The sequence below is a fragment of the Elgaria multicarinata genome, chromosome 2 (genome assembly GCF_023053635.1).
Source record: "Elgaria multicarinata webbii isolate HBS135686 ecotype San Diego chromosome 2, rElgMul1.1.pri, whole genome shotgun sequence".
Lineage (NCBI taxonomy): Eukaryota > Metazoa > Chordata > Lepidosauria > Squamata > Anguidae > Elgaria > Elgaria multicarinata.
The window spans coordinates 21,800,358-21,814,052 of record NC_086172.1 but is presented as its reverse complement, the minus strand read 5'-3'; the positions used below and the strand labels follow the sequence as shown (position 1 = coordinate 21,814,052).

At 44.5% G+C, this 13,695-nt stretch overlaps 1 protein-coding gene across 1 annotated transcript in view; it reads right to left on the bottom strand.

Annotated features, from left to right (window-relative positions):
• The window catches only part of PLEKHM3 (pleckstrin homology domain containing M3), a 97,083-nt gene that overhangs the window by 76,960 nt on the left and 6,428 nt on the right, over nucleotides 1-13,695 (bottom strand). The window contains exon 2 of the mRNA XM_063116113.1: nucleotides 5,050-5,950. Within this exon, the coding sequence (XP_062972183.1) occupies nucleotides 5,050-5,704 (655 nt within the window). The 5' untranslated portion in view covers nucleotides 5,705-5,950. The remainder of the gene's footprint in view (nucleotides 1-5,049; nucleotides 5,951-13,695) is intronic.

Here is a 13,695-nt window from a genome sequence, read left to right as displayed (position 1 = left end):
CAGCAAAAAAATCGAATGTGTTCTCCCCCCCCCCCCCAATAAAAAAGACACACAAATGGGTGAAATGGTTCCATAGAATTTAGGACATACAGTAGCTATAATGATTAAGACTGACTTATTACGAATATATTCATGGGCATAACATGATTGAAAACTGCTTTATAGAAAGATACTTCAAACATTTCGGAGAAATACATTTCCGGTCATCAGTCTATATCCTTTGTTTACTATGATTTAAAACTACAGTGCACTTATGTGTATATTCTATTTGTTTGTAGCTCCTGGCTTGCTAGATAATAATAATAATAATAATAATAATAATAATAATAATAATAATATCAAAACTTGCTTCTTTTGAAAGGAAAAGAAAATTAATATTCTAATTAGAGCCTACAGGTTACACAAATGTGCTTCAGATGTGACACATGAATTGCTTGCTCTGAATTGAATTAGCTGCAGAAGGTTTAGGTTTATTTATATATTCTGTACAGCACCAAGTACATTGTTGGTGCTATATAAATAAATACATAATAGGTCTTTGCCACACTAATGCCAATTGCTTAACTCACTAACCTCAGAGTGGATTGCTCTAAAACCTCCCTGAGAGTAAGCCCCATTGAACAAAGAGTAAGCATGCACAGGACTGCACTAACACCCATTCTTTTGGAAGCGTGCCATGATCAGTGTATAAATCAGCTCTGTGCACGCCACACCTCTGGCAAAGTTCCCTTCGTTCCCACAACCACCTTGACGTGTACACATGGTACCAGACCCTGGGACTGCGGAGTGGGTGTGGGTGCGTTTTGGCATTGTCTTACATGCCGCGTATGGTGATATAGAGGTGTGTGCTTGGGGAGTGTCCCTGTTGTTTTTAGTTCACTGGCTCCCTCCATGTGTGGGAAGAGCATGTGGGTGGCATGGCATTGGCTGACACAGTCCCTGGATGGTGGCTACTGGGGAAGCTTCCATGGGCCCTGAAGGAAGGTCTGTCATTTTTTAAATGCTGTTTTTGTATTTCTGGTTGTCTGTTTTTCCCCTCCCCAGCTGAAAACACTGGATATTTTGATTGTTCCCATATCCTCAACTCCCACCCCGGCATAATGAGAATATAAGATTGCTCTATCCAAAGTGGAGCTCACAAAAAATGAGGTTTAATTCAAATAAATTGCGGGGGGGGGGGCGGAGAATAATTAAATTCAATCCAAAATTGGAGAAAGAAAGAAGAGGTGTTGATGAGACAAAAAGAGTATAAGAAGAAGAAACCAATTTTATTTGCCTTCCATCTTTGGCCCTGACATTCATTAGGATTTCTGCGCTAACTCAAAAGCCATTAATTTCTTTGAAAACCACACTAATCCCTTTGTAGTGCAGATAATGGGCACACATTCTACAGTCATCTTCCCTTTCTGCTAATCCAATAAGGGAAACAGCATGGCTACTGCAGACCCAACTGCAACTTCACTCTGTTGTCCTTATTTCCATCAAGCACAGATGACACTTCAAGCTTCTCCCACATTTTATGCCACATCCATCAGTTCCTCCCCCACCCACCCCGCTTCCCTTGAGCTTCTACGGAGGGCTGCTTGTCTTTTGTTGAATGAGAGCAAAGCGCTCTCCCCTCCCCATCTTTCACAGCCAGCCCTTCTCTCTGCCAGCCCTTCTCTCAAGCTCTGGGGAACTGGCTTCATCCGCTCCCACTTACAACAGGGACAAAGACAGTGGCCGGCTTGATTAGAATTCAGCTAAGGCTGGCCTGTGCTTTGGGTCTGTGCAGCGGCTGCTGGCACAGAGAGGCTGAGTCACAGCTGCACCGACACCCCGCCTTTGGCCAGCCAGCTCCCTACTTTGGTCCCCTCCTGTCACCCCACCTGCCTGATGCATCAAAACTACATAATACCTTTCCTCTGAGTGCTTTCCGCCTGTCCTCCTCAATGGAAACAACATTTCTTTTTTACTTTCCCCAAACAAGGAAATTAAATCGAGCCAGAGAAAAATCAGAGCCCATCACAGTAAATAGGAGATAATCACACTAAATAGCCCACATCTGGGGTGACCTTCCCCCCTTTTTTTTCTTCTCGAACTGCAATTTCTTGAGAAATAAGGACCAAAAGAAGAAAACAGCGGAGAAAACACCAGCTGGGAGCAGTGGAAGATTTCTCATCTGCAGATTATATTCCTTTTCTTGTTGTATTATGTCTCATTACAGGCCTTTTCGGCGCACGCTGTATTTCAAAAACAGTTACTAAGAGAGGCTAACGTATATCTCTCTTTGTGTCCATGCAACCTCCCCAGGTACTGGAAGAGGAGAAATTAGTGGTCTAAGCAAAGCCTGGGCCCCATTTATTATTGCCAACTACCTTGCTGTATTTGTGTTCTTGCCTGCAAATAATGGAAGAATTGCCTCGCTGAGTTGGACCAAAGGCCCATCTAGTGTAGCATTCCATTTCCAACTACGGCCAGCTGGATGCCTCAAAGAAATGTACAAGTTGTGAGCTTCTCCATTCTTTTCACACACACACACACACCAGCATTGGCTATTCAAAGGTAGACTGCTATTGAATATGGAAACTTCATTTAACTATTCTGCGTAACAGTCATGGACAGTCCTACCCTCCATGAATTTCTCCAGCCCGCTGAGGTACTTGCCCCTCTAAAATCTTTGAACATTTACTTCCTTCCAGACCCATAAGTAGCCAAAGTCGATAGCCAACATAATGCTAGCTAAAGAAGCAGTTGGATGTTTTACAAACTGAAGACAGCATTGCAGTTTTAATTGCTCCTTTGCACTGTGTAGGCTGACCCTATGAAAAGGAGGGCAGGGCTCCGCTCCTGTATCTTTAACAGCTGCATAGAAAAGGGAATTTCAGCAGGTGTCATTTGTATATATGGAGAACCTGGTGAAATTCCCTCTTCACCACCACAGTTAAAGCTGCAGGAGCTATACTAGAGTGACCAGATTTAAAAGAGGGCAGGGCACCTGCAGCTTTAACTGTGGTGATGAAGAGGAAATTTCACCAGGTTCCCCATTTATACAAATGACACCTGTTGAAATTCCCTTTTCTATGCAACTGTTAAAGATACAGGAGCCCTGTCCTCCTTTTCATATGGTCACCCTAGCACTGTGCATTTTGGATAGAGCTTGCTGCTGAACACAGGCATCCTTGGAACATCTGACTGCCATTGTAGGAATGAAGGCTCCTTGCAGGGGAGGCGCCATAGCTCAGTGAAAGAACACATTGCATCGCATTCAGGGGGTTCGATCCCTGGCGTCTCCTGCCAAAACCCTGGAGAGCCATTGCCAGTCGAATGTCAACAATAGTTGTCTAGATGGATCAAGGGTCTGACTCGGTATAAGGCAGCTTCCTATGTTCCTAGGGCCACCGCCCTGCCTGGCCACCTTATTTAGGGACAAACACCCCCTTGTCCTCCTACTCTTTCCAGAGAACCCATTCTTATTTCTATTTCCCAAATTAATGGCCTAGCTTTTACTACTGGTAATTCATTGTTAATTGCAGGGATTTCTACAAACAGGAACACAACAGAATGTTCAGGAGAAAGCATAAAATAAACACATACACACACACACACACACACACACACAAGCAGGCATCTCATGGCTTTTGTATTGCTACCTACAAGCTAGCCAGAATTTTACTCACTTGGCCACTTCCCAGAATTGCAGAGCGAAAAGACAATCAATCAATAATCCAGCTGTGCTGTTTTTGCTATTAATGCACATGCATGTGTGTTGTTATAATGCATGTACACGCACTAAGTGTCATACAGGAGTGGTGGATGCATTTGTGAAAGACCGTATTCTCCTTTATGAGCCTGCTTGTGCTTTAAGATATTCTGGAGAAGCCTTTCTTTCAGTCCCACCATCTTCACAGGCGCGCTTGGTGGGAACATGGGAGAGGGCCTTCTCAGTGGCTGCTCCAGTGCTCTGGAACTCTCTTCCCGGGGAAGCTAGACTGGCTCCCTCCTTGATGGGCTTCCGGAAGCAAGCTAAAACTTTTTTGTTCCAGCAGGCCTTTGGAGAATAATCTGGCCCTCCATCTATGTTAAGGACTTGTAATTATGTTGTGTATTTTAAACATTTATGGTTTTGTTTCCCCCCCCACCCCAATGTATGTTTTAAACTTTGTAAGGCTGTCTTGAGGCCCAGCATTGGGCAAAAGGAGGGATACTAATAATAATAATAATAATAATAATAATAATAATAATAATAATAATAATATAGGGTGACCCTATGAAAAGGAGGACAGGGCTCCTGTATCTTCAACAGTTGCATAGAAAAGGGAATTTCAGCAGGTGTCATTTGTATGCATGTCGCACCTGGTGAAATTTCTTCTTCATCACAACAGTTAAAGCTGCAGGAGCTATACTGCAGCTATACTGTGACCAGATTTAAAAGAGGGCAGGGCACCTGCAGCTTTCACTGTTGTGATAAAGAGGGAATTTTCCCAGGTTCTCCATATAAACAAATGACACCAGCTGAAATGACCTTTTCAATACAACTGTTAAAGACACAGGAGCCCTGTCCTCCTTTTCATAGGGTCACCCCAAATAATAATAATAATAATAATAATAATAATAAATAATGTGCTATGAAAGCTTTGTGTTGCAATTGCAAATGCATGTAGGGGAACCTATGGTTCTCCAGTTGTTGCTCAACTACAGCTCCCATCATCCCTGATAGTGGCCATCCTGCCTGGGGCTGACGGGAGATGGAGTCAAGCAACATCTGGAGGGCCACAAGTTCCCCACCCTGCCATACAGCATTTCCGAGGATCCATTGGTGAAACCAAGATTGGGAGATGGGGAACTTGCCTAAGAGAACTTTCTGATATCTAGGGTACAGCTGGGAACTGAAGCCTGAGCCCAGAGCTCCAAGCCCATCCTGGACTATGCTGCCTTGCTGAACCTGTCCTTTTCTCTTTCAAAAAGAGATGGGGCCCCGACCACCCCTCAAAAAGGGAAAAAAACTCCAACTGCAACAAAATCATAGAATAGCAGAGTTGGAAGGGGCCGACAAATATCAGCACTTACCAGTGTTCCCTTGGATGTCTTCTCCCTTTTTGAATCCAGCTGGCATGAATGAAAGCTTAGGGCCCTGGTTACCCTGATTAGACAGCTGCTGGGAAGGGGCACCGCTTAAGATGACCCCCCAGTCGATGCGGCTGATATCTGAGCGTGACCGGTTATGGCCAGGCTTGAAAGTGCCAACTTCCTCACTTTGCACTATAATATCATTCACGGAGCGGGGCCGATTCCTCCTCCTTTGGCAAATGTTGAAGATGTTGAAAGTTGAGGCCTCCCTCTGTTCCACCCAGGAGAGGTTGTCTGGAACTGTCCCTCTCTGCACTCCGAATGGTTCTTTGGCAGGAAATGCAGTCTGCGCTTTGGTTTCCGAGAGTCCATTTTTGCAGGGTTCCCAAGCAAGGTTGTTCTGCCCCAAAGAAGTCAGGTTCCTCAAGTCTCCACAGGCAGTGATCTTATTAAAAACTTCACGGCCAACCAGTTCGGGAACTTCCTGAATCCCATATACCTCTGGCGGTGACACGTTCTCTAGCTTGGCATCAAAGGTACTGAAGAAGTCTTCAGTCACCTCCAAGGCTGGGCTGATGTCATCAACTTCTAAGGCCTCCATTTTATCTTCAGTCAAGAGCTGAAACTTTGGGGGTATTCTGCCAAGACACAACATAAATTCCCAACCACGGAAGAAGCTGCTGCCTCCGAAAAGGTTCTGGCGATGCTTGAACCTGGAAGTGGCAGGATCGATGTGGTTAGCATCGCCCCTGGTATTTGACCTCAGGAGTTGGGGTTGACTTCCATTTGTAAAAGTGCCAGTGAAGAGCAAATTGTCTTCGTGCTTCCATTTCTAAATGCTAAGCCCGGATCGGAAGATGTTGGCTGTTCAGCAGAATCTGTCCACAGAATCTGGATTTTCCTATAAAACATGATACAACACGATTTGAGTGAGGTTGTTCTCCTGGGGTAGGTAGAACAACAGCAGAGCAACACAAACAGATTTACATATCTTACTGCTAAAAGGCCTATAGACAGTCAAAGGTTAAAGTATGAGTCATATCTTCGCTAGGATTATTGAAGCGGAAAAGTCAGGTTGTAAGGCCCAGTGACTTCAGGCTGCACCGAACAGCCTGGGACGAAGGTATCTGAAGGACCGTGAAAGCTGTGATAGCAATATATAATGGATACATTTCTTTCATGCGCTCATTGTTAATTTATTTTTTATTTATTTAAAGCATTTTTATAGCGCCACCTCACCACCTCTAGTATCGTGGTGCATTACAATCACATATAAAACAATTCCATTAAAAACCCTCAACCCACATTAAGACAATTCCATTAAAAACCCTCATCCTCAATCCATTAAAAGCCCTCAACCCAGTTTAAACCACCCCCTCCCCAAACTCTTGTGAAAAGGCGTTTGAAAGAATTGAGAGTGGGAGCCTGTCTAATCTCCAGTGGCACATTGTTCACCTATATTTTACACACACCTATATTTTACACGCACATACACACATTCACACAGCAAGGATTTCTTTTGTCCAGTGTACCTTGCTTATCAGGCATGTTTTCTTCCCCATTCACTCTTTAAATTGTAAGCTTGAAACAGAATTCCTCTGCAATTTTCACTTTTTTCTCTCTACAACCACGGGGACTAGTAAAACAATGTTCTTTCTTTTTTAATTTAATATCCAACACCTTATTGAACCATTGCAAGCTTAAATACACCTTGTCCCCCATCAAGGTCCTCATAATCTCGGTCAAAGTCTGCCTGTCCACATTCCAGCAAAAGTGAGTGGAGTTATAGATGGGATGCTTACCTTTGTTGAATGCACAACAACAAAAAATACGATTGCATTCAGGCAGTCCTTCTCCAACTTGTGCAAGGTTCCCTCCATCCGTGTTGGAGGTTGGGGGCTAGACCAGGACAGAGCATATACCGTATTTCTTCGATTGTAAGACACCATCGATTTTATTTATTACATTTTTATACCGCCCAATAGCTGAAGCTCTCTGTAAGACGCACACTAATTTCAGTACCACCAACAGGAAAAAAAACCCTAAGGCACACCCACAATTCTAAGACGCACCCCATTTTTAGAGATGTTTATATGGGGGGGGAAGTGTGTCTTAGAATCGAAGACATAGGGTAGTATCAATACTCCAAAGCAGGACCAGTTGGGGGCATGACCTGAGGAGAGTCCAGAGAACTAGATGGAGGGCCAAAAGGTCTACATCTGGCTCACAGGCCAGAGCTTCCTCATCCCTGGTTTACACTGTCAGGCTTATATGCCCATTTATGAGGGAGTGTATGGACTTTGCAGCAGAAGAGCATCCATGTTCTCCAGAAATCCTCTTTCAACCCAGTTTTGCATTAGGGACATACATGATTTTTGTGTGGGCGATGTGAGGGCAGGACATCACCGGAGCCAAAGGTGGATTCCTCTTTCATCATAAGAAATATATTTGCATGCTCTGGGCTTCAAAAACTCTGGAGAAAGCAGGAAAATCAATGGGGCAACACCCTTGCTTCCCATTAGGCTTTTTGGTCAGAAGGACACACACTTCAGAGATCTTAAGGGATACCTAAGCCTTAATAGCCTTCTACTCTATTTTTCTTTTAGAATTGATTGCACTTCTTTTATCTTAGTCACACTTGTTTCTGATGCTGTTCTCTTGACCTCTCCATAGCCCTGCTCAATACACACGTATTTATCACTCAGCACTGCTAGCAACTGCACACTGAAGAGCATTGTCTATATACCCACTGCGTCATGCTTTGTCATGCTTTAAAATTTAAGCCGTTGCCTCTGAAAGGGTTTTTAGTGCCAATCGGACAAACAACCTGTTTCCATTTCTTGATTCGGCTAAGTGTCTTGACCCGATTTCCCAGTCAATAAATAACTTGCGTTCTTCAATCAAAGAAAGAACTAAAACAATAGTAACTTAAATAGCCAAACGGTTTATCCACCTGAATAGAGAAACCATGGTTTGTTTGTTTTATAGTTTAGGCAATTAAAAAAGATGGGATAACTGAGGAGACGCTTGGTTGGCAGAGAGCAATCCCGTAGCCCCTGCGTCTGGGGCACAGCAAGATGCTGCACCCGTGAAGAGAGGGGCTGCAATATCCCATGGGCACTCTCTCCACCCACTGAAAGGTAAGATAGCTAGACAGATTAAGAGGCCTGTCTAACCACTCTTTGCTTTTTAAAATGGAAGAATGGAGGTGAAATCGTATCTATCTTCCTCTTGGCCTGCTTGGCTTTTGCCAGCAGGGCAGGGGGTAGGCAGAGGGATCCGAACTCGGAGCTCTCTATCTGGGGCGCAATCCTATGCATGTTTAGACAAAAATAAACCCTACAAGCCCCAGCATCTCCGAGGTGGCTTGTTGGCTGGGGGGGGACGGGGACGCTGGGAGCTGTATGACTTAGGCCGTAGCTCAGTGGTTCTCAACCTTTTTTGCTCTATTCCCCCCTTTCACCATTGTTCAGAATATAATTCCCCCCTTCCCAAGATAGTCTAACTCATGTGGTCATGTCGTCTGCAAAAGCCAGGCCTTTGCTCTCTTTTGCCTCCCTCCTTCGCAATCCTAGAAGTGTCAAGCTTCCCATTTAAAGGGGCAACGCTAAGTATGGCCCCTTTTACATTCTCAGCTCCCACGCTTTGCGTTGCCCCTTTAAATGTGAAGCTTGAAACTTCTAGGATTGCAAGGGAGGGAGGGAAAAGAGAGCAAAGGCCTGGCTTTTGCAGACGACATGACATTTTTCTGGGATGTTTTTAATAATCTACAGGACATCATACTTTGCTGAATAGTGGTCCCAATTCCGCCCCCTGGAACCCTAAAATTCCCCCCTTGTTGAGAATCCATGCTTAGCTAGACCTAAGGTTTATCCCGGGATCATCCCGGGGTCGTCCCTGCCTAGTCTTGGGATATCCTGTGTGTCATTTACATGAACAGGGATGACCCCGGGACGATCCCGGGATAAACCTTAGGTCTAGCTAAGGCCTTAGTTTGGACTAAACATGCATAGGATTGTGCTCTAAAGAGCTTTAATGGGCTGGTACCTTTGCAGCGCAATCCTATACATGTCTACCAGAGTTCAACAGGACTAACTCCTAGATGAGTGTGTGTGTATAGGATTGCAGCTTTGTGCTCTTTTTTGGTTGGCTTGACAGTGCCTTGTTACAGAACTCTGCCATTTTTTTTTTTTTTTTGCTGAATTATTACTATGCATCCAAAACTAGTTTATAGCCAAACAAACCTATTTCAGTTATAAATCGCAAGGCTATGATGGGAAGACATGACTCAGCATCATTGCATAACAGCAGAGTGATTTCCACTAGCCGATTATAATAAAAAGCGATTCCCAGAACTGTGGGTCATGTTATTTTTTCTAGGGAAGGATAAGGCTGACATGTCCTCATCGTTTTCATTACCACGACTAACAAAACATCTGTCATTGCGAGGGGTGGAGTGAGAGAGCCTATATATGGCAAGGACTCCCTGGGGAATGCATCTGTGTGTTCTCAACACAGAAACACATTGCATCCTCTTACGGCAGGAGTGAGGGAAATCTCTTCCAGCCAGAGGGCCAAATTCAGCTTCGGAGAAGTTCTCAGGAGCCACATTCTAGGTGTGGGCAGGGCCAAACTACAAAAAACAAAACGAAACACCCCACCAGCCTATTGAAGCTGAAAGCTTTTCCTGCCAGTAACTAAGTCTTAGGAGAGGCATTTCAGTATCGGAGTGTGGGGAAAACTACACAAAAGCCAGTAGGCCACCAAGTGATCAGTTGTTGGCTGAAAGAGGGTTGGGGGGAAAGAGATGTTGCCATTTGGTTAACCCTGGAGGGCTGAATTAGGTTCCCCACCCCTGTCTTATAGGGTCTCTGTAAATGGAAGGCTATTCGTTGTCAGTGCTGGACACTGGACAGCTTTGCCCTCACCCCAACAGTGTTCCCAACTGCACCACCACATTCTCTTTCCCATAGGAGATGATGGCAACTGTTCACTTATGAGTGTCAAAACGAAGGAGAGCACTTGGGGTGGGGGCACTGGGGTGGGGTGGGGGTAAGCATACACCCCTCCCACAGTGTTCCACGTCTCATGGCCAGGTTAGTTTTACCCTTCTCTGAACAGAGAAGCAGATTGTAACCCGAGTACACTTTGTCCCACAGAAGTTAATGGGAGCCACCAAGAACCAAGCCTGCTCCCCACCTGTGTAACCCTATCTTGGATCCTACTCTTGGTCATTAAGCAGAGTGCACTGTCAACAACATGGCAGAAGCTTGGGAACTGGCATGGATAGATGAGGAAAATGATCGTGGAAGTTCCCAAATTCTTGTTGTCAGTGTGCATTTCAGAGGTTCAGCATGAGAGCTGCCTGAAGCTTTAAAAGCTCTAGGGCAGAAAGACAGTGTGGAGCAATGGTACCTCACACCGCACTGTTCATTTGTCCATCTTATGGGGCTCAACTATGGGAAAGAAATACTACTTTTTCAAAAGCATGTTCCTAGCCCTCATTGCTGAAACACTGAAAGGGGCCTTCAATGGATAAGGGGGATGCCACTTTAATCAACCCAGCAATTTCCCCTCATCATAGATTCCAGTTTATGCTCCCTGAATTAAGAAACCTATTTGCCCTCTCCTCCAGTTTCTCATCTTCCCCAGTCCCTGTTAGCTCACAGATGAAGCTGGTAGGAAACACAGGAACATCTGATCCGGAACTCCAGCAACTGAAGCTAGAACTCAGCTGGGTTTCATCTAAAGTAGCTCCAACGCGTATAAGTGGTAAGCCAGATATTCAGTTTAGCTCCATGGTGACAGCAAATCTGCTCTTAATTAAACCAATGAGGAAAGTTCCAAGCAAAGAGGATCCTAAGGAAATCTATCAGGGTGATATGCTAGTTATCTAAAGACCATGTCATCCATCATTCTCCACAGTGATTTGTATCTGTTAATGATCATTCAGAGAACAGCAGCGTTTTAAACCACCCTGTATCCCCTCACAAGCACGACTGAAAATGCAGAAATGGAAAAAGGAAGTACCGTTAGCCACACTTATTAATATCACCCAAAGCTCTGGTTCTATTGGTAAACAGTGCTCTGTATCAAGGTATCCCCTACTCCTGACTACTAAACTGTTGTACCTACGGCCTTATGAAGATCCTGCCACGGTCTTTAGCCAGCTTTATGGCCATTTGACAAAGGAATGCGTCCCCCCTCCCTCCCGGGTGGAAACTGTCCTACAATGTGATTAGCAGGATTCATTTTCCTGCTTGTTTCAGAATGACTTCCAGTTTGAAACCTCACCAGCTGGCCTGGAATTGCGGAAATAAGAAGTGGCTCAGTGCAAAGGTAGAATAAAGGCCAAACACTGACTCATTCCAAGGAAATCATGTGGCGCAGTGACCTTTCCAAAGCGTTCTGTGCGTCATCACCCAGACTGAGCATGTATGCAAACGGCTGAAAAAGGTATCAAATTTTTCTACAAACATGGCAGTGCTCAGAGGCATTCAGGTGAATTCCTGGAAACACCTATCCTCCTTGATTTTAGTATTTACCAGAACTCATGTTGGCTTTTAAGCAACCTTCTCCTTTCACCTAAATGTTCCCATTCTAACTATCACCCGGCCCAAAAGGCTGTTGCAAGAACTGCAGACACATTGCTGCCACAATCATCATCAACACCAGGCATTCAGAAATAGTTTATCACCTTGCTGAATCAAGCCCTAAATTAATCTTAAGAGGTTGTCCACACTGGCAGTTTATTGTGCTGCTTGCTCAGGACAAGCTCCCCAGGAGTGGGAAACAATCATAGAGGCCAATAAAAAATATTGTGATACTGCAAGTTAGGTGATGTGCTTGTGCGTGTGGCTCAACTGCTCCTACCTGACTTTTCCTGCCATTAGGCAGGGATGCTCCGTCTCTGTCTTGGTTAGCGTGACATTTGAACGGGGACCTCTGGCTTGTCTCTCCCTCCCATCAAGCCAGAATCATAGGCCAGGGTATGTTCTTGAAAATTAAAAAAAACCAAGCCATTTGGAACGACAAAGAATATATAAAACAGGTAATGCACAAAGACTCATATCATAACAACAAGGTAGCAGAGAGAAATGAAATGAAATGGGTCCAGAGTGCTTGTCTGGACACAGTCCTAGTCTGCCATTGGCTTATACTAGACTTTCTCAAGCTACTAATGTTAGCATAGGTGCCTCCATTTTCTAAAGGAAGCTGTGAAGTAGCCATTATACAGCAGGCGAAATGTCACGTACGCGAGGGTGTGTCCTTGGATGTCTACTTGTATCTGTCTTATCTAACGAAAACAATGGCCTCAGCTCCAGGCAAAAGTTAGCTTACTGTAACCCACTGTAAGGCAAAGGGATTGTTGAACAGAGATTAGCTATGCTCCAGTGTTACGTTCTGATTGGCTCATGCTGCTACTGGGCCCTGCCCTTTGCAGGCTTCAAATGCTGTGCTGAATTCCCAATTTCTCTGTCTGACTGCTCGCCTTTGAAGAGACTCAGATCTTGACTATAATCAATAAAAGCGCTTTTGAACCCTCTGTCGCTGAAGTGTGGAGTTGTGCTTAGGAGCTGATTGGATCTCGTCCCTAAGGGCAAAGAACTTGTGCAACACTAGGAGGAGGGCTTTCTCCGCTGTGGCACCCTGGCTGTGGAACGAGCTCCCCAGAGAGGTCCGCCTGGCGCCTACACTGTATTCTTTTCGTCGCCAGCTGAAGACTTTTTTATTTTCTCAGTATTTTAACATCTACATTTAAACTTTGCTGTTTTAATTCTGTATTTTAATCCTACCCTATTTCTTCAATTCTAAGACGCACTTTTCCCCCCATATAAACATCTCTAAAAATGGGGTGCATCTTAGAATCGCGGGTGTCTTAGGGTTTTTTTTTTCTGTTGGTGGTACTGAAATTAGTGTGCGTCTTACAATCGAAGAAATACGGTATATCAATTTCTGCTGTGTGGTTTTATGCTGGTTGTGTTTTTTATATTGTATTTTGTATTTGGCTTTTTAGCTTGATGGATGTTTTATTATGTTCCTAATGGTTTTAATTTCTGTGAACCGCCCAGAGAGCTTCGCCTATTGGGCGGTATAAAAATGTAATAAATAAATAAACAAACATGGTGCCCGCCAGATGTTTTGGACTACAAGCCCCATCAGCCCCAGTCAGCATGACCAATGGTCAGGGATAATGGGGTTTGTTAGTTGAAACATCTGGATGACTCCAGGTTGAGGAAGGCTCATCACATAGGCTAAAACAGATATTATTAAACTTTGACGTGATGGGCCTTTGTGAGTTAAGAAACAAGCAGGTCAAGCTTCATGGAGCCAGGAATCATATTTTCAAACATTCTTATAGAAGCTGTGTCAAAACTCCAGCCGAGCAGAGCCACACTGCTGCCCAACAATGAACATTGTATGGAGATGTTTCCATGGCTTTCTCCAAGAAAGTGACGCAACACGCACCTCTGCTGGCATGGGCGGAATCACTCAGGGCAGCATGAACCTGATAAAAAGCACAGCGAGTGCTGATTCTAGTCAGGTGGGTGAAAAGCCCCTAAAACAAATGAAAGACAAAGAAACGACTTGGCTGGGAGGGCCCAGCCTTCTTCCAGACCCAGTTGCAGATAACTCAGAAGAAAG